This window comes from Camellia sinensis, chromosome 13 (assembly GCF_055761805.1).
Source record: "Camellia sinensis isolate YWXY chromosome 13, ASM5576180v1, whole genome shotgun sequence".
In the NCBI taxonomy this organism is placed as follows: domain Eukaryota; kingdom Viridiplantae; phylum Streptophyta; class Magnoliopsida; order Ericales; family Theaceae; genus Camellia; species Camellia sinensis.
Genome location: NC_138973.1, coordinates 35,067,704 through 35,093,023, shown reverse-complemented (window position 1 = coordinate 35,093,023; position 25,320 = coordinate 35,067,704). Strand labels below are relative to the sequence as shown.

Below are 25,320 nucleotides of genomic sequence, written 5' to 3'. Positions count from 1 at the left end.
CGAGGTCCACATGCTTACATATATATGATCATTTTGTTTCAGAAAATAAGACTGTAAACTATATGATTGAATTCAAAATCTGAAAATTGAAATGAATCTGAAAAATTCAAAATTTGATAGTTTTGGAAAAAAAAAAAATCATGTTCTCATAAAGTCAATTTTAAAAAAAAATCATGTTCTCTTAAAGTCAATTTTATTCAGTATTTCACCTTTATTCAGTGTTTAGAAATTGGATTAAAATCAAGACTAAAATAGTCAATTTATTATTCTCAAAGTAATTAAGGGATTAGTGTGAGTGATATATTCCATTTTGAATGAATTATTTTGCCTTTGATTTTGGTCTAATCTCTTAATAGATATTATCCGTTGCACTTAATTCATGCATTGTGTAAAATTAAAGGATAAAAGTTGATGCAATTAGAGCTTCAAGAATCAAATTGATTTGAGACAAGAAGCAAATTGCACGACTAGGGATTCAATTTACCTTTTATTACAAATGAAAATCATTTACATTTTTTTTAGGGGAAAGATCCGCATCAAAAAATTTATACAAATTTTGTCAATATATATTGCTGCTCTATTAATTTTTTGTTTTTGAATTTAATCTTCAATATCAAATTTTCTTTTTGTCTTTCTTAAATTTTAAGGAAGAAGTCCTATTAATTGGGTTAATTACTTAAAAGTCCTATTAGTAATGTTCATGTTCCATTAAGTTCTCTTTCTTTTTTGTTAACCCATAAAATCTTATTTTCAAAATATTTATTTATGTAAAACTGTTTTACCTTTATTAAAAGAAGAAGGAATTGTCAATTCCTTGAGTGTTTAGTAGAAAATTATTAGGTGTTACAAGTGCACCACATGACAATGTTATCCACTAATCACCAAGCATTATACCTTATGCCCTAATACAAAATTGTAGGCCCCACCCTCCCCATCAATCATAAATATTTTGAAAATCACCTAACCATGCCTCAAAAGTACTAGATATTTTCTCTTATTCAAATAGTATTGCTGAAGTGGAATTTTACTCTTTTTTTTCTTTTTTTTTTTTCAAAACTTACAAATTTCATAATTTTTATTATACACAATTATTTTTAATAAAATATATATTTTTTGAGTCCACACAATGAGATTTATCAAACATGACCAATATTGAATATAAAATTTAATAAAAATAAAATATTATTTTTTTAGTTATACAAAACTAACAATTTCTCAGTTTGCGAAATTATCGTACAAAACCGAGAAAATTATCTAATTATCTAATAGAAAACCCAAAATATAAGACATAAACACCCAAACACGACTTCTCTTTATAATAGTACTAGATATATATACACACCTTTATTCAGTATTTCACTTTGTAATATGAAGGTAGGGTTATATATTTGAATCTGTCGTCTATTATACTAGATGAGAAATGGTATTTGTTACCTGATTTATTTCACTATACTATTTTACCCTTTAGGTATATTTATTCAATTCAAGATATTGTGCATATTTAATAAAGGGTAAATGTCACTTCAATGTGCATATGCAAACTACCTATATAATTTGGAAATAACTATAATGTTCTTGTGGTTTGTGGACTGAATGAAGTATACTGTCACACGTTCAATCCAAGTTAACATCAAGTGTGAAACATGTGCTAGGTCATAAGGGGGTTATGTTCTTATTTTCAAATATAAGAGGTAAATCACACATGGAGTAAAGCAAAGGGGGTTAAAGTCAATTTTATCTTTAAAAAAAATGACAAATATGAATTTCATAATATGAATTTCAATTAAAAATACTAAGTGTATGGAAAGATTAACGTTTTTTCCTAAGTTAAATTTCCTGAAACTAATCTCTACTAAATGAAATTATTAAAAAACAAAAATTTAATTTTGACTCTATTTTATTCAAAAAAAATATTTTTATTGACTTCAAAATAATAAATGAAAAGATCATATTCTCTCAAATAAAAGACAAAATGACTATATTAACCTGAAAATACTATTTTATGTATTTTCTTTATTTAATTGTGTAGGTTACATAAGAGATTTAAACATTTATGGCATTCTTTAATGAAAATAACATTAAAATTTGTAACTAATTATCTATTAAATGGGTTATCTGTGTCAATTTCATATTATGCAGGTTTGACATAACCCTATTTATTTATCATGTTATTATATAGTGTCATATTTGTGTTTGTGTTGAAAATGTTCAACCCTAACCCCTAATTTCGTGTACGATTCATGTTGTGTTACAAATTCTCACCTGTAATTGAATCAAAGTCGGTTCAAGTGGAGTGCCTTTGGCATATTATGTGATCAATGATGCTAACAAAATTGACGTTGTTAATTTATAAAACAATTGTAAGACCAATGATACTTTGCAGTTCACATAATTGTACGGGAAAGAAATAAACTTTCTCGTATGATCCCGTTGATCAAGTTTGCCTCCTCCAAACAATGTTGCTTTGCCACCTGAAAACACAAACGTGAGCTAACCGGCGGGTGTGTGCCGGAAACCCCTCCGATGCCTAAGTCAGCAACTAGACAATAGACAATAAGCTCTGTGTATTCTAGAGAAAGAATTGGGATACTTGTACAAAGGTCTGGTCATGAGCTTTTATAGACTTTACTTTGGCACAATCCTAGTAGGATTCCAACTCTCCCTATGAGAGTCCTCCTAGGAATCACACACCCTACTCACTGCCAACCAAGTGAGATGGTTTTGCACAATCCTAGTAGGACTATACTCTCCTTAGTAGAGTCCTCCTAGGAGTCATACTCCTACTCACTACCAACCAAGTGAGATGGTTTGCACAATCCCAGTAGGACTCTAACTCTTCTTAGCAGAGTCCTACTAGGAGTCTCATCACTGCAAGCCAAGTGAGATGGCTGAACCTTTTACCTCGGTTATACATTCCTGCTCGAACTGATTTATCTCGGTCCCCTGCCCTTCGGACCGTATGATCGAAAGCCGATCTAACGGATGCTATCCTGCCGAGCTATACACAGCTCAGCCATCGCCATTGATGCTACCTCCTTTTAATAAGCTGCTGTAACCACACCGAGCTAAGTTACCTTGGTCACACGCTTAAGTAATGATGTAGATGGCGCCCGACCGAGTTATACCAAGACCGGCAGCCGAGCTATACCAAGACCGGCGTCCTCACCAATACCTCGGCTAACCACCAGGCCCACTTATTTCGGCTAACATCTTTACCTCGACTAATATTGCGGTCAGCCAAGTTACTTCGGCTCTGTGATACTTTAAGCATTACTATCAGTCTTGACTTCGAGATGACGCCCTGTAGAGCTATTGTTTAGCTCGGTCCTCTTTCTACCAATACTTCGGTCCATAGTTCGACCCAAACCCAAAATATGAGATGTCTTCTTGGCCTAAGACCGAGCTACACCAGCCTTTATCTCGGCCCATTACGCGGTCCAACTCCCAAAGAAGACTCTTCCTAGCTCGACCCAATTTGTTTACAAATTACCCTCTCAATAATATTGGACAATTAAGAAACAACAAACTCATGAAATGAGTGTAGTTAAGATGAGGATGCTTAGATGGGTGTTTGGTAAGTTTTGAACAGAGAGAAATAGATATGAATATACATTAAATGGTAGGAGTAGTACCAATTGAAAATATGTTCAGAGAGAACAAACTAAGATGGTTTGGTATGTGCAATGTAGAGTAGCAGATGAAATGGTAGAGAAGAATGTGATAAGATCACCGTAAAAGGAAATGTTAGGGGAAGACGTAAATTGACTTGGGATGTGATAAGTAAAAAAATTAAACGAATTTATTTAATTTAACCGAGCATATAGCTTTTAATAGTACGAAATGACGAAATTATTATTCACGTATCGTAGCCCACTTGGTTGGGACATAAAGCTTTGTTTGGTTTAGTTTCGTTTGGTTTATTTCACTGTATTTGGGGTGAGGCACCCAAAATATTATACAAACATTCTTAGGATTTATTTTCATTTGGGTTTCGCTAAAGGTTTCCACTTAGACCGGATTGCACTCTGCCATTCCAAGCCAATCAACAAAAAAAACTGATTTTTGGGAGGTGCCACATTCTTCCACAACCATTTGCAAAATCAAAGCAAACAATTTTTTTTTGTCAAATTTATTTATATTTTTCCAAAAAAAAATCAAAAAAAAGTTAAAAAAATAAAACCAAACCGCTATATCATGTATTATTTTTAATATACATTCAATGAAATTAATAATTTTTATAAAAAATATTAACTTTGATATTAGAATAATTTGAAGACATTTCATCATAAGATACTAACATTTAATTTTATATTCTTGTAATAGAAATTTTAAAAAATTTAATGAGCTGAATTTGTAATACATATAATAGCATTATAGTAGAAATTAAAATTTCGTCACAAAACTTAACAAATTGAGAAAAAGTTTTTTCAATAGGTATTGAACGAGCCAAAATGAGCTTTTTGTTTGAATTTCATAACAAAGCTCTATGACCTCTAAAAAGTGGACGAGCGTTACTATTTCACATAGAAAATAACTTTGTCATTAAGGTCCCTAATGGCACAAGTTTAAGCAAATCAAATTAACTTATCTTTAATTGTCCATAAATTTGAAGAATTGGATCAGTAGTTTTAAAAAATGAAGAACAATGTTTGAAACCTCTATTTTATATTATCCAAATCAATCGAGTTTTTTTAACTCAATGAGAAAAATAATAATTTCATACAAAACTTACACTATGATTTAAGATGTTTGTATGACTTGTCCAATTTTGTCCAATCTCACTGAATAAGAAAAATATTTGATTGGGTGGTGATTTTTTAAATATGTGATATATCTGTCTACTTTATCAAAATACTAAAAAATATATAAAGATTTATGAAAACAAAACAAAATAAGTGTTTTTAAAATTATACTGAATTCTGGTATTTTTGAATCAGCCTGAATAAGTGTTTTGAATTAAGACAAAAGAGCAATGACAACAAACAATATCTACTTATATCTTTGACATTTTTTTTCTATATTATATATGATATACTAGTTACAAATAATATATATATATATATATATATATATTTATTTTTCTTGAAATCAATCGTAAAAATTTATGTGAAATATTTTTATAAAAATTTTCAATGTTATAATTAATAAGTGTCTCATCTGATTTAATTCCGTGACATTCAAAATTAGTGGTGACACTAGAAATTTTGTTAAGTGTTGTGAATGAAATTTATATTTTATAAATTTCATTTTAGGGATGGATTGTTAACACAAAAAACTTGTTTAGAAATCCACTTGTAAAAACCAAATCAACATTGAAATGTTATCAAAATAAAGAAGAAGAAACATGAAAAATGAAAAATTTACATTTACCGTGCACAAGAGCATTATGTTAATCGTAATAAATAATGAAAAAAAATAGAACACAGGAGCTCCATAGACAGTTATGTCCAAACAAACCAACATTCTTTATGTGTTGTAAGCCTTTTTCTTAAAAAGCTAAAAAATCCAAAACATAAGGTTTATTTTAACTATCTATGGAACAGGTTGATTGATATTTGAAATGAAGAACGACCAAGACTCCAAACTCTCCCTATCGACAACAGTGAATGCAAGCGGTAATACTTTGCCATTGGCAGTGACAATCGTTGCTACAAGCAACACACCAGTGTATTTCCCGTATAAGAACGTACCATCTATGGTTATAACAGGCCTACAATAACTGAATCCATCGATGACGGGTTTGAAAAACTAGAAAACAAAGTGGAAGACGGGCATAATGGTTGTACCTCCGGTATATCTATGCTTCCACTGCACGATGGTGCCAAGATTAGATGTTTGTAATGCATGCACGAATTTAGGCAACATCCTATATGATTCATCCCAATCCCCGAATACCATTCTAATTGCCTTTGCCCTTGCATGCCACGCATTCTTGTATGATATACTATAGTTCATGGTCTTTTTGATATCTTCGATGACATTCTTAATTGGCATATCAGGTTCATTCTGCATACGACAATACCTATGAGTCAGATTATTTTGGTGTGAACACTATAAATAAACAAATATGTATATATATGTAAACATTTATTTTGTATGCTCACCGCAACTTGTCCTAAAAGATGAGAAGCAATGTAACTGGAGCTAATATTAGTGTGGTCCCTGTTCATTCGTGGGTGTAAACAATGGTGAGGACCCCTGTACTGCTTTATTTCAAAAAGATCATGCGTCCTACTAAGAGATGCACGCAACCACCATTTGCAATCGTGCTTGCAAGCACACACCCAAACGTCTCGCTTGGAGGTTATGACTTTATACTCTTGATTATTTGTTGCATGGTACAATTTCATAGAATGTACAAGTTGCTTCTTATCAACGAAAACCATCCTTTGTCCAACTCTGGATTTTCAGCATTCCATATTCGGTTATGGGGAACGACATCGATGGAATGCGGAAAGAGAAGATGAACAAGTCAAAATCACCATCCACGTGAATGTTTTGGATTTTTTAGCTTTTTAAGAAAGGGAGTAAAGCAACATGAGAATTAACCGTGTCGGCATTTATGGAGTAAAGCAAAGCTAAGCTAAATTTAGCTAAATTTGTTACATTCAATGAATAAGCTAAATCCAAAACATAAGCTAAATTTACTTCAAGCAAAGCTAAAAATCACACATGGAGTAAAGCAAAGCTAAATTTATTTTAGGAGAAATACACATTCTCTTAACTTGTTCATCTTCTTAATCGTGAGAACCCAATAATGTAACCATTATTCATTGAATATAACAAATAATGTTCTCATTCTTACAAAAAACTACACTACCAATTGAATAAAACAAATAACCTTTACATTCATTCATTCATTGCACAACATCAGTCTTATGAAATAAGCGAAACCAATTGAATCACAATAACATCAACTCCGACCCAATATTTACATTACATAAGTTTCTGTTCGTAATCAGAATTCAAATTACATACAAGTTACATTACATAGCAAAAAACGAAAAAAGTACCATTCGTATGTAAAAAATACATCATCAAAATTTGAGATCTTTCTCTTATTCCTTCTTGCTGCAGCTCTCACGGTGGCCTTCGTCTTCTGAGCCTACTCCGCGGTGCTCTTCGCGTCTCACCTTTCGTTGTTGTTCGTCGAATTGCACAGTGTGTGGGTGTGCTTCGGACTGTAGAGCATGTATATCACCTTCTAACCCAAAACAAAGACAAAATGAAAAAAAAAAAAATTTAATGAAAACGGCTAGAAAACAGTTTTACTGAACCGGTTTTCTGAATTACATTATCACATTCTAACCCAAAATAAAGACAAAATAAAAAATATATATATTTAAATGAAAACGGCTTTAGTAAAGCCAAAATAAATTTCTGAATAACATCTTTTAACCCAAAATAAAGACAAAAGAAAAAAATTAAATTAAACATGAAAACGCCTTTAGTAAAGTCAAAAAAAAATTATGAATTACATTATCATCTTCTAACCCAAAACAAAGACAAAACAAAAAAGAAAAAAAATTTACATGAAAACGGCTTTAGTAAAGACAAAAAAAATTTATGAATTACACCTTCTAACCCAAAACAAAGACAAAAGAAAAAAAAAAATTTAATGAATTACATTATCACCAAAACAATGACAACGAAAAAAAAAAATTAATAAAAAAAATAAAAAAAAATTAATGAAATGTTACGATTATACTTCAATTGTCAGTAGATTTGGTCATGTAAGTATAAGGTTGCATTTGATTTAGTTTTAGAATAATGATTTGGGAATAAAATTATATTTTGAGTTTGTGAGTTGTTGAATCATGATTTGATAAGAGAAAATTTACTGAATCAAAAAAAGAAGAACTGAATCAAAAAAAAAGAGAAGAGAAAATTTGTTTGATTATGAGGTTTGAAAAGAGTTTTGAATTGAATTTTTAATTTTTAAAATGAATTTTGAAATAAGAAAAGTTGTTTAGTTATGAGTTTTGAAAGAGTTTTCAAAATTTAATTCAAAAACTTATAACTCATAACCAAACAAATAACTTAAAACGCTATTGAAAATTCCATTCAAAATTCATAACCAAACTCTTTTTAAAATTCAATTCAAAAAAATAATTATTGAAAAAAATAAATTTTTTATTTAAAAAATTTTAAAAATTCAGAAAATATTTTTTTATTTAAGATATTAAAAAATATATATTATTTTTTGTTAAAAAAAATATTCAGCTAGTGCTTTAAAATTACTTTTGATTGTATAATTGATTGGAATTTTTTTTTAATTGTTTTGTTTAAAAATATTTTTTTATTTTTTAAAAATTACTATGACAAATTAATTTTTATTTTAATTTTTTTGGTTAATTTTTAATAATTTGTCATTGTGGTTTACAAAAAAATAATTTCTATATTTTAAAAATATCAAAAACAAATATATTTTTTTTTTCAAATAACAAGTGACAATTGCAAAAAAAAAAAAAAAAAAAGAGCACTCTTTTGGTCAACTGGCCGGACGACCGATAGATCTAAAAATTCAAAAATTGTCTGGGAGGATATCTGGGCAGACAATTGAGTAGACCCAACTTCAAAATTCAAAAACTCACTCTGCCAAACATGTTTTGAAAAAAAAATTCAAACGTGTTTGTGGAATCAATTTTTAAAAACTATATCCAAATACAGCAAAATAGGAGAGTGGAATTATGATTCCACACCTAAATCAAACACAGCCTAAGTTTCTTATGCAGTCCTCCCTTACAAGTTGGTTTTCAAATGTGAATTCTATCCAAATGATTCGTATCACTTAATATTAGGATGGGGAAACAATATGGATACGGATCATAATTTGATTCTTGGTTTATTTTTCATTTTTGCTTGAAGTGTTTGGGTGAATCAAAATGGGCGCCTTTTTGCTCAGATTCAAAGACATGTCTGAGAAATTTCTTTGACAGAGGATATGTACACCTCCTTGAAGCTAAAGCTCCTCTGAAGGCCTTGTGCTTTGCTCGAGAGATTGAGAATTTAGGCTAATTCAATGCAAAGGAGGCTCGTGGCCAATGCCGATCCTCTGTTAGTTTGGATGGAAGATGTGCCTCCAATCTCTCCTTCGAATGTCTCCAAGCTGCCTGCTTAATCTTTGTTTCTTTTGTTTTTCTTTCCATTGGAAAAAATAAAATAAAATTGGCTGCCCTATTTTTAAAATTTACCAAGTCTTGCGAATCAAAAGGAGTAAATAGAAGTTGACAAGTTTTCAAGAAAAGCTCATAACCCATTAGCATTTATACATTCATGAATAATAATTACAGTTCACACATCCAAAACAGTGGTTAGCACTGTGTGTAATGGAACTAAACACCAATCTAAACAACCAAATCTCACTTCAATAATGATAAACATTAGAGGGCGGCTCAATGCCGTAATGATACACATTATAAGGCTGCTCGACTTCGTACTGATGGACAGTATTCGGCGGCTGATCTTCAAACTGATAGGCATACTGATGGACAGTATTCGACGGCTGATCTTCAAACTGATAGGCATAGTGAGGTGGCGATGGTGATGGCGTACTTGTTTCACTTGCTGAGGGAGTTGGGATGTGATTGTGGATTTCATTAATGGCGGTACTGGTGATGTGAGTCTGGTGCTTGTCAATTTTCACCTCGGTTAACTCAACTTCTTCAAACGAGTGGAAAATTGGATGCAAGTATGCATCAGACAAGTATGATTTTAGATTGAGGTCAGGTTCTGAAGTACGCTCTTGTAGATCCTTTGCCATGGCTTCCTGAAGTGGAGGAGAAGAAGTGTACTTCTATTAAAGTATAACCAATAAAAAACAAATGAAATTATGCTGATCCATAACTCACATGATTGCAAAGTTAGATATAATAAGAAAAAGAATTATGTGCATTATTTTTACCTTGTGCATCAAACAACCATAATAAAAAAACCATGTCCATCATGATTGATTTTGCAAGATTATCATATTTCTTTGCGAAATAAAATGAAAATAATGAATGAAAAAGCCCTAGAGAAAATATCTCACCAAAAAAAAAAAAAAAAAAGCAGCAAATTATTCAGGGCTAAAAAGGTGTGCACGTGTATAGTAGAGGTTAGTAATTTCAGATTATATCATGAGAAAGGATTAAAATTGCTTTTGTTTGTTAGTATGCAAATTTTTGGTTTGATGGGACACAGACACTACCTTACACTCTTTTAACTGTTACCAATCTCGCTTCTGTAAGTACAAGTGACCTTTAAGAAACCTTCATCAATTTAAAGTCCGTAGACAACAATTCCACACAAAAAGAACAACACCCACAGAAGGCACAGCTGGTTTCCTGATGTGGATTGAATGTAGGTTGGTTTATGAGTCCAAAAAGTAACTATGATGAAGTAGGATTTATTATCTGTTGTGATAACCTGTGTGTGATGTTGCGACGAGTCTAGACACAACTACAATCATAATTTATTTCAGCAACCGACATAGATGAACAGTCTAGCACAAGTATTTATTAGAAAAAGCTACTGAAATTCTTTCTATAGTAATTGATATTCAGATTGATGGAGCTTACCTCAAGGGGGTACTTTCTGAATGCAGGCTCAAAGCGTTTTTTGCAGTAGTTGTGGAATGCTAAAGTCAATACAGGCAAAGCAACAAGCAAAGGAGTGGAACTTGCAGCCTTTTTTGTGCTGAGCAGACCCAACAAAAGAAGCTGAGATATCAACAAGCTTGATATTATGCGGCTGTGAACTTGCGGCCAAAATGCAGCAGCACTCTCATATCGTTGATTGTACACATTAATTACCTGTGTGACCAAGAATAGTAGAAAATATTAAGATGGAATACTAGGGTCAACTCAACATAGAAAAATCTAGCTCCAGATTATCAATTATTTTTCTCAATGAGACAACATTATCTTTGATCATTTGAACCTAGAAAAATAAACATCCGTAATCAATTATTTTGGTCAATCTGACAAAGTTCTCTTTATTAATTGTGAATTGCAGACATGGTTTTATCAGGCAGGGACTTGATAATCATACGTCTCTTGAATTGTGACTGAAAATAATTTATTAGCAGTGAAAATTACTTCATATTGCTTGAGCATAACAATATTATGTGCATATAAAACCACAGCTAGAGACAGACAAATAGAGAGTTCCATAACCAGAAATGAGGTAAGAAATTCCTTCGGGTTATAATATGCAAGGCATTAAATAATTCCCCAAATCAAAGAGTAGCAATACATTTTTGCTAATGACTAATGAAGGCAGTTTATAGTCTTAGTTATTTTGTCAAAAATAGAGTTCCATAACCTGAAGTACTATGCTATATACTCACTGTTTCACATTGAACTTACTAAACTAAACAGTACTAAAACTACCTTACAAAAGAAAACCAAAACCCAAATTCAGGAAGAAACTAACCTGATGACGATAAACAAGGTATGCAAGGGCGAAGAAGACTAGAATAAAAGGAAGAAGGATGGGAGTAACCACAGCATATACAATTCCTAGAAGGAAGTAAAGTTGAAGGCTTGGAAGAGTCTCTGGAAAATCCACACTCCCAGGGTTCATTGCCCTCTCTCTGTCCCTCGCAGTTTTCACCAAGAACGTGTTCTTAAGGTGAAAAATGACCAAAGGCTTCAACCTGAGAATCTCGCTTGCAATTCCAGCCCACCCATCAACCATTATATATGTAATAAAGAAAGTAGCCTTCATTGGTATTGATACCCCAATGGTTCTAGGAATCCTACAATAAAAAACAAGTTATAATTAACATTAGTCATGTAATATCCAAAAAATACAGAAAAGCAAGAGAGATCAACTAAGATTAAAAGGTAAACTACATATTTTTTTTCTCTGCAAGTTGCTCTTTGCGGGACAAATTTTTGGTATCTAAAGTTTTTCTAGTCATACTACTCACCAGGTGAATAGCAATTGAAATGAATAGTTTGATTTGAACATATTAAAAGAAGCATGCTGTTAGTATCGCTCAATCATTTGCACAAATATTCAATATACTTTTTGATCTATGGCACTTTTTTTAATCTTTTAAGCACTAGGATGAGTATCAAAGAGTGCTTGTCTTATAGCAAGTTGTATCTAGACCAAGACAAAGACCACCACTTGAAAACCTAAATCCATTAAAACATTGCACCAAAGAACATAGACCAGAATGTGGGGCAAAATCCATGGATTTAACAGCAAAGCAAAGAAAAACATTAAAAAAAAAAAAAAAATTTAAGAGAAACAAAGAAAGAAAGAAAATCAATATGATTCAGCATAGGGATATGGAATATTACTGGGTGGGCGCTTGGTGAAGGAAAGCATGAAGCTGCTGGAAAGCTGTTCCCGTTACTATGCTCCCCAAGAAAACATTCACCAACATAAAGTAATAATATTTTGCTGATGCACTTCGTTCTAGTACTGACAATGCCACATGTCCCTCAATTTTTGACATAATCATCAAAACTGTTGGAAGAATGTATAAGAAAACTTTGAGAGCTAGACCAGGAAGAAATCCCTGTAGGAATGACTTGACGAATTTCCTGCACCAAATTGCCAAAAGATTTTTTGTTATAAAAATGACCACATGCTTAGAAAGAAATAAATAAAAGAGAGACACAATGCATTTGAGAAACAAACAAATCAGCAATCATATTAATCAAGATTCATAAAATAGCACACTGCAAGTTGAAATTTCACTTACACTTCAACAACAGGCCTTAGGAAAGGAGCAACCCTTTCAAGACCCTCCAAATTTGCAAGTGACTGCACGAAAGCAATGGGTATCATGTAAAAGAACACCAAAGCAAAGACCGTCAACGATATCAAAAGCCTCCTAACGCTGAGAGAAACAAATGGTATCGCCAGATTCTTCCAGTATACATCACGGGGTTCCGGGGCCCAGTTTGTTAACCACAGGGTGGGATTCTTGCTTTGCTGAGTTTGTGCACACACAGCTGCCCCCCATCGTGAATTAAATGAAACAAATGCAGCTGATATAATAGCTTTTGGGTCCTTCAGAATTCTCTGGCGCTCCATCGTTAACTAACAATAGTATAAAGAATTTGTCAAAGTAACTCAATAAGGGAAAACAAATATTATATTTGAGTATAAATGAGTTGCACACTTATTTAAGAAAACAAACCAAACCAAGTCTTAAATCCCATCAAATGGGGTCGGCTACATGAATCATTTTTCTCCATGCAGCCCTATCAAAGGCCATTTCATTAGTCAAATTAAGTAGATTCATATCTCTATTTACAACGCTAGCCAACGCTAATCTAGGCCTATCCTATCCCCTAATACTTCCATCTACCGTCACAGCATCGCATTTCTTCACTACTGCCTCTGTTGGTCTCCGTTGAATATGACCAAACCATCTCAATCGATTCTCTCTCAACTTATCTTCTATCGGTGGTACTCCTACCTATTCCCGAATACACTCATTCCTAATTCTATCTTGTCTAGTCTTACCACACATCCACCTTAGCATCCTCATCTTAGCCACACTCATCTTATCTACATGTTGATCCTTGGCTACCCAACACTCCGTCCCATATAACATTGCTGGTCTAATAGCCATCCCATGTTTATCGCACAATACCCCAGACGCACTTCTCCACTTACACCATCCCGCCTTAATCCTATGGGCCATATCTGCATTAATCTCCCCCGCTGTTGTGATAATCGACCCTAAATAACGAAAATGTTTACTCTTAGGTAGTTCTTGGTTCTCAATCTTTACTTCTTGGTTCACTCTTAGGCAGTCTCAAGTCCGGGTTAAGGAGGAGGGTTGTGTGTTAGGTAGCCAACAGCCAACACGTAAAAAAAGCCGCTCAGATCCCTTATGACAAAACAAACCAATGAAAATACAATGAATAAATTACAAGAGATGAATAGATTTTAGATGAAATAGCAGGCACAACTTACTCTTCTATCAAGATCCTTGATCTGTTGTTTATAAAATTCAATAGAATCAACTCTTTCACCACAAAGCCCAAGGAATCCTAACTGAAGATGAAATATTACAAAATGTTAAAACCAAAATTCCAGACACATAAATGAAATGTTAAATAGCATCTGAACTGGCTTATGAAACTGTGACCATGCGTTTCTTTTTCAACATATCTTGTCTGTATAACATGATTTTGGGTGAATAACATGAGCTACCTTTTTCGTTGGCCTTTTGTCTGGATGTCTTTCAAGCTTAAGCTGGTTGTAGTCCAGCCAATTTTGGATCCTCTCTCTTTTTCTCACAAGTTTGGCAAATTTGTTTGCATTGTAGACAGCCTGAATAAAATGAAAAAGATATAACATGGCAACAAATTGACCAAAAATGATGGACAAGCCCACAGAAGAAACTTCAATAGATGAACCATATTACCTGGTGACAAAGATAGTGATCGGGGTGATTTGTTTTGAAGAAGTTGTCCACACTGTCAGAAATTGAGCGACCAGAAACATGCGGCACATTCCTGACCAATACCTGCAGATTATGCATAAGTAAGAACATAGTCAACTCAACTCAACTCAACAAGCCTTTGTCTCAATTACTTGGAATGGCTACGTAGATCCATTTTCTCCTACCAGAGTATTAGCAGTTTTATCCTCAGCTAAGTTTAAGATGGTCACGTCTTTCTTATCACCTCAGCCCAAGTTCTCCAAGGCCTTCCTCTATTTTGCTCGTCTGTGTCATGCTTAATATTTTATCTTTTACACAGTTGGTCCCAAGCCCGAATAAAGGAAGGGTGTGGTAGGTAGACAACCAATATAAAACATAGTCACACATTTATGCATGTGGAAGAATATAAAACACAAAATTCTAAAAATTGGTCTTGGGGATCTCAAATGGCACAAGCATAAAAGTATGAAATGAAATATATGGAACTACAGCACCTAAATCAGTATTAATCAGAACCTGAATCAGTGTAGCTGAAAATGACAATACAAGATACAGTAACATATAGGCAAGTAGACAGGTCAAATCATTGATTACCTACTGTAAAGCATCTTCCCCTTTATAAATTTTTGTGGGATACATTGTATGAAACCTAGCTGATGTGTTAAGGCATGGAGAGTACATTAGCAGGAGCAAAACTCAAGAGGAATTGATTGAGGCTCACAAAAGTGGTGGAGCAAAACCTAGTTGATCAGATATTACTGGTAGTAGGATCTATAACATCACACTAGTTATAATATAATACAACTCTAATGGCACGTAGTTTGTGCCCAATCCACAGAAATTCTTCATACAGCTTCTCTTTGTCCAATTATGAATTATTACATACTAACTTTTCGTATCATTTAGAAAAGAAAAAATAACAATAAGTATAAGAGACGAGAATTAGCATTGCAAGCTTTTGACAGAGCATATAGGAAAGAAACTCGACGACAATAAAACATCATTACCATTGAGACAACATCATTTAATGAAAAACAATCACATTATTCTTTTCTAAATAAACGACATGCAAGAAATTTTCTTTACAATCATTCTAAAGCAATTGAAGCTCAACTCACTGTGAACTGCTCTGCACGCCTGTGTTGAGAAGCCAAAAAGTTCAACCTCATTGATGATACTCTACCGTATTCCTTGTAGAGCAAAAAACATGTCCAGAATGTGAACAAATATTCCATTGATAGGTGAGCAAAAAACCTGAAATTTAATCATAAAAGTTTCAAAAGGTAGGATTGCAGATCTATAGAAAGATATATAAGGAAGAAAGAAAAAGAAAAATGTGAACCAACATTATTGCAAGTTTTACAGTTTATCAACAAATATCTTACAGTTGACAGTCTTAAAAGCCTATGTAATAATGCACCCTCAAATTTTGGTTTCTAAGCATAAAGACTTAATCAAGGAAGATGAAACCAGTACACAGCAACAACAGACTCAAAAACTAAAAAAATAAAATCATAAGGTGTTGTATGGTAATACTAAAAACTGAATCTGAAAAATAGCTTGACATGTACTAAAATTTAAGTGCTAAATTTAATTAAATTAGTTGATATGTTTAAGAAAGTAAAGTTTGAAATTTATTTTTTTTTTCTAAGTTTTCTCTTCTACTCTTATATTGTGGCGGTGAGTTGGCAATGATGTGTGGTGGTGTAGTGGTGATAATGTTGTGGTAGGATAATAAAGGTGGAGAAGTTGGTGGGGGTGGGCTGGGCTGGGCTGGGCTGGTGATGGTCGTGGGGTGGCTATGACGATGACAGTGGATGTTGGTGGTGGAATGGAGGTAAGGCGAAGATGTGGATGATGGTGGCTATAGTGGTGTTAATGGACATGGTGGTGGCAACAACGGTAGTGGTGGTGGTGGTGATTGTGGTTGTTGGTAGTGGTGGCTATAGTAGTGGTTGAGTGGCGGTGATATTGATGGTAGAGATGGAGGGATGTTGGTGACAGTGACAGCAGTGATCGTGGTGGTGGCTGAGTGACTGTGGTATTGGTGAGGAAAATGGTGGCAGCATACCACAACTGTGATATAAGCATAACTAGTTGAAAATTCAACATTCAACATTCAATATTAAGCAAGAAATTTGTTAATTATATTTTTATCTTATTTTTAAGAGAGAATTTTTTTGAAGTGATGTGAATTGTGGTTATCAAAAACTTAACAAATTTCATTGAATATCAGTTTTAACTTTTAAGTACTTTGAATTATCAAAATGTCCATAAGCTCACATCTTGACCAGAATGAGGTCAAACAAAAGCAAATTTAAAGCAAGTTTGACACAATTTCTTGAGAAAGTAAGGGCTTTTTCTAGAAATGGACTTTTTTTTGGAAATTCTTCATACAAAACTAACCGAGAATAACCAATTGTTGGGCCCATTCTATGGCAGCTTAAGCTTTTCTAGCAATTGATAATCCAACATGGTATCAAAGTTGTGAGTGGAAGTCCAATAATATCTGTTTGTTACCTCATAATGTTTTGTGTCTGTTTGTGTGTCATAATCAGTATCCTTTGGGGCAACTACTAACCTATTGACCAAGTTAAGCAAAAATGAATGAATTAAATTAAAAATCATAAACATTTAAAAGAACTAAAAAGTAGTCCAAAATTTACATTCCCAATAAGACATTGTCAAAGAAAACAAAAACAAATAATAATGCACAAAGTTTAAAAAGTATATGAAAACTAAATTAAGTCAACCACATATATAGCAGCATATCATCAGTACTCTTTTTCTTCATGGTACAGATGTAGTCAATATCACAATATAACTATATGACAAACGAATATGTCATTCTATGTGAGAGAAACAAACTTACCTAATAGATTTAGGATGAACATTTGATATTGAAAGCTTATCAATGTCGCTAACAACCAATTCCTTGCTAAGGAAAAACAATGTTCCACCAGATACATTGATTGGAATTAGAACCAAAAGCGCCACAATAGTAATGGGTCCAAAAATCTTTAAGCTGTCAAATAAAAAAAGGAGAAATATTTAGAAGTACAAAAACAACTTTTCATAGAGCTTTAAAGTCAACCCAAGATATTGGGTGTTCTTTGACAATTGACATTATGAAGTAAAGTGATTCCAGATAAAAGGTTTACATGAATGTTGGACTTGGGTAAACAACTTACCCCCTACCCTAACATTAAAGAGCAAGCATGCAAACATCATGCACCCACACATATGCAGGCACCCATGCTCGTGCACACACACACAAAGTCTAAATGAAAACATACCAAGGGAGCCTTCTTTTGAATATTCCTCATTCAGCAAAGGACAAGGGTAAACATTATTGAGCACTACTAAATAATCAATTAGGTATCTTTTCAACAATGAAATGATGAGCAAGTTCAAACTCATTCAAAAAATAGACAAGATGGAGGAAGAACGTCACATATTTAGGGGAAAACATCTCCTCCGACATGTCGATTGGACTTAAATTCAGGAATTACTAGAACATTTGTAAGACTTGCAATACTTGTGCATAATTCCTGAATTCCATAACAAATAGGGGTTGTCAATTATAAAATACACACCTCCTGGGCAAGGGTAAGTGATCTAAGCATGCCAAAAAAAGTACTCAGTTCAAGAATAATTCAATAATTGAGAAAGAATAGAAATCAACTGGAATGTTGGAAGAATTCAAATATCATCACTACAAAAATAAAAAACATGAGCAAGGGAAGAGAACATCAACCATGTGAGAAAGTGACAGAATTCAGTATTGAAAGAGAGAAAGAAAAAAAACAGTGCTGGAGACACTAACACGAAGTAATTGCAAAACAAATGTTTTGTTGTTCTAAATCAAGAATTACCAACAGAACCAATCAACAGGCAAATATGCCTAATTTTTCTAAGACATAACAAAGTACAAAATCACAAAAACAAGAAGGAATTGCTACATTTTATTAGGCCCTAAGCATGAAAACCTTATCTATTAACAAGCAAGAACAAAAAAACTAGTAACAGAAAAGTAGAAAGGAAAACTGCATACCCTGTTGTCAGGAAACAGCAGAGGAAATTAAAAAGTCAGTTTTTGAAACCTAGCTTCAAGATCTAAATAAATGTACTTTTGGGGAAGAAAAGAAGGAAAAGCTAAAGCAAGCAACAACCTGCATTTGCACAACTAAAATGTTGAGCTGAAAAGGGAACAACTATAAAATTTACTATCAAATATAGAATGGACTAGACAAGAAAGAGGATTAGGGGAGAGAGAGACTCCGAGTTCAGACCAATAAAAACTACCATAAAAAAAAGAGTAAAATTCGTTAAAAAAAATATAAATAAATAAAAACAAAGAGGAAAATGACTACCCCCATAAAGTAATTCTGAAGGAGAGTGAGTTCAAAAATTTTATCAACTACCAAACAACGGCCACAACAGGGGGAAAAAATTGACTACCCAGAAAGCAAACTTTCCAGAATATTTCCACAAACAAACAGCACCACCCAGAAATATAATTCTTCGGAAAATTAACTACAAATCCAAATTCTGCATTTTCTCACGAAACAAACGACACCCAGAACCACAAAATCAACAGAAAGCAAATAAAAAAGGAAACTTTGAGTACCCAAGAGTGTAGATTCTGAGAAAAACAGCAGAATCAAGACCAGCATGGTTGATGATTTCGGACTCACTCATCTTCAGAGCTTGAGGCATCCAGTTGAGGAAGGTAATGTAAGTCCAGCAATTGAGATTAACAAACTTTCCCACAAAGTTCCGGTGCTTGGGACTGGTTCTGCCCCCACTAATGTACAACTTGGGAAAGTAAACTCTGTCATTGATGGGTTGAATCCGAAGAAGAGCAAAGGCCAACAAGAAGGCAAAAGTACCGAGTATGTTGATGAATGCAGAGACCCCAATATCCTCAAGAGTCGCCATAGACAAACAAAGCAGAGAAGAGAGAAAGAGAGAGAAAAATGGGGAGAGAGAGAGAGAATCAAAGGTGGGATATGAAAGGATGACAGAGATAGAAAAGAAAGAAAGGAAAGAATATTGTTAGCTTTCTTTTCTTTTCTTTTCTTTTCTTTTTCTAATAGGAAAGTGGGGAAGCAATGGGTTTTGATCTGTTACAAGTATGGGTTGTTGTTTTGGGTTTTTTGTTTTTGTTTATTGAAAGGATGAGATTGTGGTGTGTTCCAGTTTTGTCACTGTGTGTTGTGCTCAATGATGTGTTTGTGTTTTGGGGTTTTGGGTAATGCGTATTGTGCAGTGTTGAGTGTGCTTTTCTGTTGTTGCATATGGGTTTTTTAACCTTTTCGTCGCGGCGGCAATGAAAGTAGTGTCGTGTGCAATCATATGACAAACACCTGTATTTCCGCCGGGACTGCTGTTGTTCTCCGTTTTGTGTTGGGTTTTGAAAATTAATTTTGAAAGATAAATTTTAAAAAAAAATTGTAAAATTTAAAAACTTTTTTAATTATAATTTAGAATGATTTGTAATTGAATAGATAATATAAGAGAAAATTGATTGATTTATATGTAAAATGTAAGAGAAGAAAGGAGAAAGGAAAGAGAAAAAAAAAAAATGATCAATTGATATGTAAAAAATAAAAAAAAGATAGAGGAAGGAGAGAGAAAATAATTTTAAAAATAATTTTCAAAATTGTAAACTACAAATGTTTTTAAATTTTTCAAAAAAACTAAATTAAATGAAATTCATTTCTTTCAGTATTTTTTTAATTTTTTAACAAAAAAACATAAAAAGCAGTAAAATAAAATTTAGGGTAAATTATCAATAGGTCCTAATAATTTATTTTAATTCCTATAAAGTCCTATTGAAAATAAGGATTTCTAAAATAATCGTTAAAAATAATTTTTTGTGACATTTTTTACATATGTCGTTAAAAATTGACAATTAGAGACTTTTTGTCACGATTTTTATAAATTGTCGCTAAAATTTACAATTAGTGACGTTTTTCTGTAACGAATTTTTCAAACTGTCTCTGAAAGTTAAAAATTAATGACGTTCTTTTGTGATTATTTTTTAAGACTATCATTAAAACTTATAATTAGTGACATTTTTTGTGACAAAATTTTAAACTATTGCTGAAAATTAATAATTGTGACGTTTTTTAATAATGTTTGATAAAAAATATCATTAATTATCATATGACCTATTGAATAATAAGTTCACCTATCAAGATATACAAGTAAGTCTCCTTAAAATTTAACAAATTTTAATGATTTTTAATTAAAATCCCAGCATGAATCTCACCGCTCTGCTAATTACCGTACTACTTTGTTTAGGGAGTAAGGGGTTGTTTAGCATGTCCTAAATAAGTGCATTTTTTATTTTTTTGGACTAAAAAATTGAGAAAAAAATATGAATGTTTGGGTTAACTTTTTGACTTTTTATGAAAAAATGTGTATTAAAAAATTGTATAAATTAGTGTGTAAGGAAAAATTAGAATTGAGAGTTGTGCAGCCGTAATTTTTGACTTTTGGTAAATAGTGATAACTTTTTAACTTTTTGAGTAACTTTTTGACTTTTTGACAACTTGCCAAACTTGACCTAAATATTAAGGGCGGTTGAGTCCGTAAGGACCATGTGTCTTATTTTTAATAATTAAAAATATTTATGTGAAGTTTGTCAAATATTTTATTTTTGTAAAAAATTATATTATTTGATATAGATATTTGATCGGATCAAATTTATATCAATAATAAATATAATTTTTAAAATAAATTATTTATAAAAATTTAATCCGATGAAGTAGCTATCGATATTCGATCAATGTGATTTTTTACAGGAATAAAATACTTAACGAGCTCTACACATTGAACAATTCAAAATAAAACTCAAGATGGATCCCATGGACCTAACATCACTGTCCAATGTGGATTAGAGACAAGCAGGCCCAAATATTAACATTTAGACCCTTAATTTTTTTGACGATTTGATTGAAAATAATTTGTATTTAACTATTGTTTTAACCTTACTTTCTAACCAACTGAAAGACTAATAAATCTATTAGACATGAAATCTAATTTGATGCTTCAATTCCATGAAACAAAACCTTGTTAAGATTTAAGAAAAATATAATTAGTCTTATTCTTTTGACATAATTACACTAATTTCTCTTTTAATAAAATTAAGTAATTAAAACTAGCGCAGATAGTGTGAAAATACTAAAATAAATATATTTTTTTAGTAAAACAAAGATAATAATTTTTTTTTTATCGATATGACTGGCAAATATTATTAATAAAAAAATGACTTCACTATTATGTGAATTAAAATTTTAAAAAATACTAATATAATTATACCAAAGTTTTGGTGGTTAATTGTATTTTTTGAAACCTTAGGAATGTGAAAGAAATTTACCAATGTTCAAGTCCCTAAAAATCAAGAAAAAAAATTAGTGAAATATCCTTTTCCAACTTTGTATAGTATGAGAGGTCCAAGATGTTTTTTTTATTAGTTAAGGTCCCTCAATATTTTCACAAAGAAAATTCGACGTAAAAGAATTTTGCCCGAGTTAGAGAAATTTTTGCTCCAACTCAGAGAAATTTTGAAATCTATCTGGTATGATCATAGAGAAATTTCGGCCCCGATTAAGAGAAATTTCGAAATTTCTTCTCTGTGAAAATTGAAATTTCTCTCAGTCATATGAAATTTCTTTAAGTCGGGTAAAATTTTTCTGAGTCAAATTTTCTTTATAGAAATGTTGAGAGACCTTAATTACTATGAAAATATTGTATGTCATTTATCTTATAAAATCTTAATATTAAGGATTTTAACTCTTAAATTGATTGCGAATGATGCGAATTGTTAATTAGTTCATGAATCAATTAATTCAATCATCCATGACAGATTAATGTAATATAAACTTAAAATGATATTTTAAGAATCTCAATATTAAATGGTTGTAATTTAAAATCTCTATACTAATTTTATTTATATATACATTTAATAGACAATAACATTGTGATAATCTCATTTTTTACATAATTTGTTCATTATTATATTAGTAATAATAAATATGAATAGTGTACCTTCTTAAATCAATCTGTGTAACACATGAAATGATACAAACAACAAGGTGTGAATGCAATACAATGGGTTTTGATCTTTCTATATGATGACAAGAAAAAAATTAGGTGTACTCCACATAGAAATTTTACTGTATTTTATTGAAATATTATTTTTTAATTTCATTTGTGTTTTGTTTATTTGCCAGTGCATGTGAAGTAACAGGAATTTCCGATCAGAGAGAAGAAGCGTGCATGAGCCATGTTATTATATATTTATTAAGATTTTTTTATTTTTTATTTATTTTTTTATGAACAGTAGAAATTTTTATTAAGACCTTGGTTGGGTAGCGACATTTTAATTAAAAAATCATTACAAATTGTTAAATTATTTTTTTTATTTTTTTATATGTTTTTTATTAAAAATTATTAAAATAATCAATTTTCAAACAGATTTTTGAGGTTTGTTATTTGTTATTTATATATTTTTTATCTTTAATGGTTTTTTTTTTTCAAAAAATTTAAAAAAAATTACGCTTTTACTTCTATATTCAACTTAGATGAGGCAAACCAGACAATTTAAAAAAAAAATATATATATATATATATACATATAAAGACCAAAAGAGACAAAAAATATTAGACTTTTTGGACTTGTTTTGGCTTTCTCAATTTTATTTTATTTTTTGTTGAAAATTTTCAATGTTGTTTTACTTTTTGAAGGACCAAAAAAATATTAAAAAATTGACGTAATTCACAAACAAACAAACAAAAAATTAAAAATGGCTGACCTATTTTGAGAAATAGGTTAAAAGTTAATTTTTTAATTATTTTAAAAAAATATAAAAAATAATAAAATTCAAAAAAAATTTCAAACTAAAAAATTAACTTTTAACGAAATTGTCAAAATATGCCTCGGCCAATAGTAAGCTAGCATTCCAAACACCTAATTGCGCCATGATTTGGGTGCCAATTCCTAACCGATCTACCCTTCCTTTTCAACACTTTATGTACTAAGGATTGGAGATAAGTGTGCCACTTTGACTTTGTTTTCATAAAGTTGTCCCACTTAAGTGGGTAAAAAAATTTAATTCTACAAATTCTGGCTATGATTTATAAGTTTGAATTATTAGGATTGATACAATTATGATCTATTTAGAGTTTTTAATAAAATTTAATTAAATCAATGCAAATAACACACACTTGTGCATAAGATTTGTGGTGATTCAATGTAGGTAATTTTGATTTTGATTTTTCTTTTTCTTTTTATTTTAAAAACTTTTAGCAATATTATACAAGTCAATCAATTTTACTTTTACATGCAAAAAAAAAATAATAATAATAATTAAAAAATATTCACAAATGTGTGTCCCATAATATATGGGATTTCATAATAGAACAGACCTATTGTGAGTAATTTATAATTAATTTATGTATAAGTATTTTTTTCATCAATTTATTAGGTCAAATCTGATACTTCGAAGCATTATTTCTCTCGCTTTTGGGCTTCCGTTTCTCCTTCAAGGTTAATAATTTTGATTCCGAATCAAATGTCTATTTGATTGGTGGGCCTATGTATTATTTTCATTTTGTGATTTTGAAAACATGTTTGTTCTTACCAACAAAGATGGGAGAGCTCAAATGTGTCAACCATATATTTGAAAATAATACAAGTTTTTCTGTCTTCATGTTTTGAGCAATTTATCGCACTACAGTAAAAAATGTAATAGAAAGGGGTTTATTAATCTTTGTTATTGTACCACTTTTTGTTTATTTATTCATGGACATTGTGCAAAAACAAGTCGTATTCTAGTTGTTTTGGTTCCTTTCTTGGTGGAGTATAATATCACTCTCAATAAATAAAAACAAACACAAAAAAACTTGTAAAACCTTTATGAATGACACCATTGCATTAAGATTGTATTTTGATCTTTAATTTATAAAAACATATATATATATATATATATACATATTTGACTAAATTCATTTGAAAAGTCACTAAACAAGTTGTGTATTAGTTTATTGACTTATTTAAATCATATTACCTCTTTACTTTTATACACTTCTTTTCGTAATAAGTAAAAAAATCAACGTATAAATTGTATATATATATATATATGTATTGACAATCATAATCCAACAATATTTAACTAAAAATCCCAACAACTAAGCCTATAATAAGAACAAACAAACAAATACAATATAACAAAAATGCTTTCATAATGAGAGATGAAATAATTAATTTTTGCATTTCAATTCAATTTTGTTAATACATACTTTTTCTTGATTCAAAATAGTATAATTTACAATTTTAAAAAGAATCAATACATTTATTTTGTTTTGTTTGCTTATGCAGCCCACATTTTTTACCCAACTATCTGTTTTTTTTTTTTTTTTTTTTTTTTGACACACAAAAAACATGTAAATAAACAAAATTTCAAAATTGACCCACAATAACCTCTCAATTATGAGTTTATAAAGTTGAAACATAAATACATAATAATAACATTTTGGTGGTCCCACCATACTCCCCAATATCTTTATCACTGTAGGGGACCAGATGTCTTGCACGCTACCACCATATCCCCCATCCCCCATCACTGTCCAGTTGGAACTCAACCAGTTCAAAACCACTCTTACCAAATTAATACCCTATCCAACAAAGATTGAGATTCATTTTTTTTTTAAGATCCCATAATTCTTTTTGGATCTCAATCATTGATGATGTGGCTTCCATACATACATCAATGGTTGAGATTTAGGGTTTATTTGGAAAGTGAGTTAGTTTTTTAGTTTTTTGACTTTTTTAACTATTTTAGCTTAGGGTTAAAAAGTGTCGTTTGGGAAGGGCTTTTGGCTTTTTTGAATTTTTTGTGAGATGAATAATGT

General features: G+C 31.4%; 1 protein-coding gene across 2 annotated transcripts; it reads right to left on the bottom strand.

Annotated features, from left to right (window-relative positions):
• Positions 1–9,235: 9,235 nt before the first annotated feature.
• On the bottom strand, positions 9,236–19,774 carry LOC114304517 (early-responsive to dehydration stress protein (ERD4)). Of its 2 annotated transcripts, none has more exons than XM_028249678.2 (11): positions 19,029–19,774; positions 17,271–17,423; positions 15,517–15,652; positions 14,381–14,482; positions 14,167–14,286; positions 13,927–14,007; positions 12,701–13,041; positions 12,294–12,539; positions 11,416–11,740; positions 10,560–10,793; positions 9,236–9,769 (listed from the first exon to the last, which is right to left on the bottom strand). In XM_028249678.2, the coding sequence occupies exons 1-11, from the start codon at positions 19,337–19,339 to the stop codon at positions 9,368–9,370; spliced, it is 2,451 nt and encodes an 816-aa protein (XP_028105479.2). In that variant the 5' UTR covers positions 19,340–19,774; the 3' UTR covers positions 9,236–9,367. The 2 variants fall into 2 exon arrangements, with proteins under 2 accessions (XP_028105479.2, XP_028105481.2); XM_028249680.2 differs by lacking the exon at positions 19,029–19,774 and adding an exon at positions 18,453–18,706.
• Positions 19,775–25,320: the final 5,546 nt, after the last annotated feature.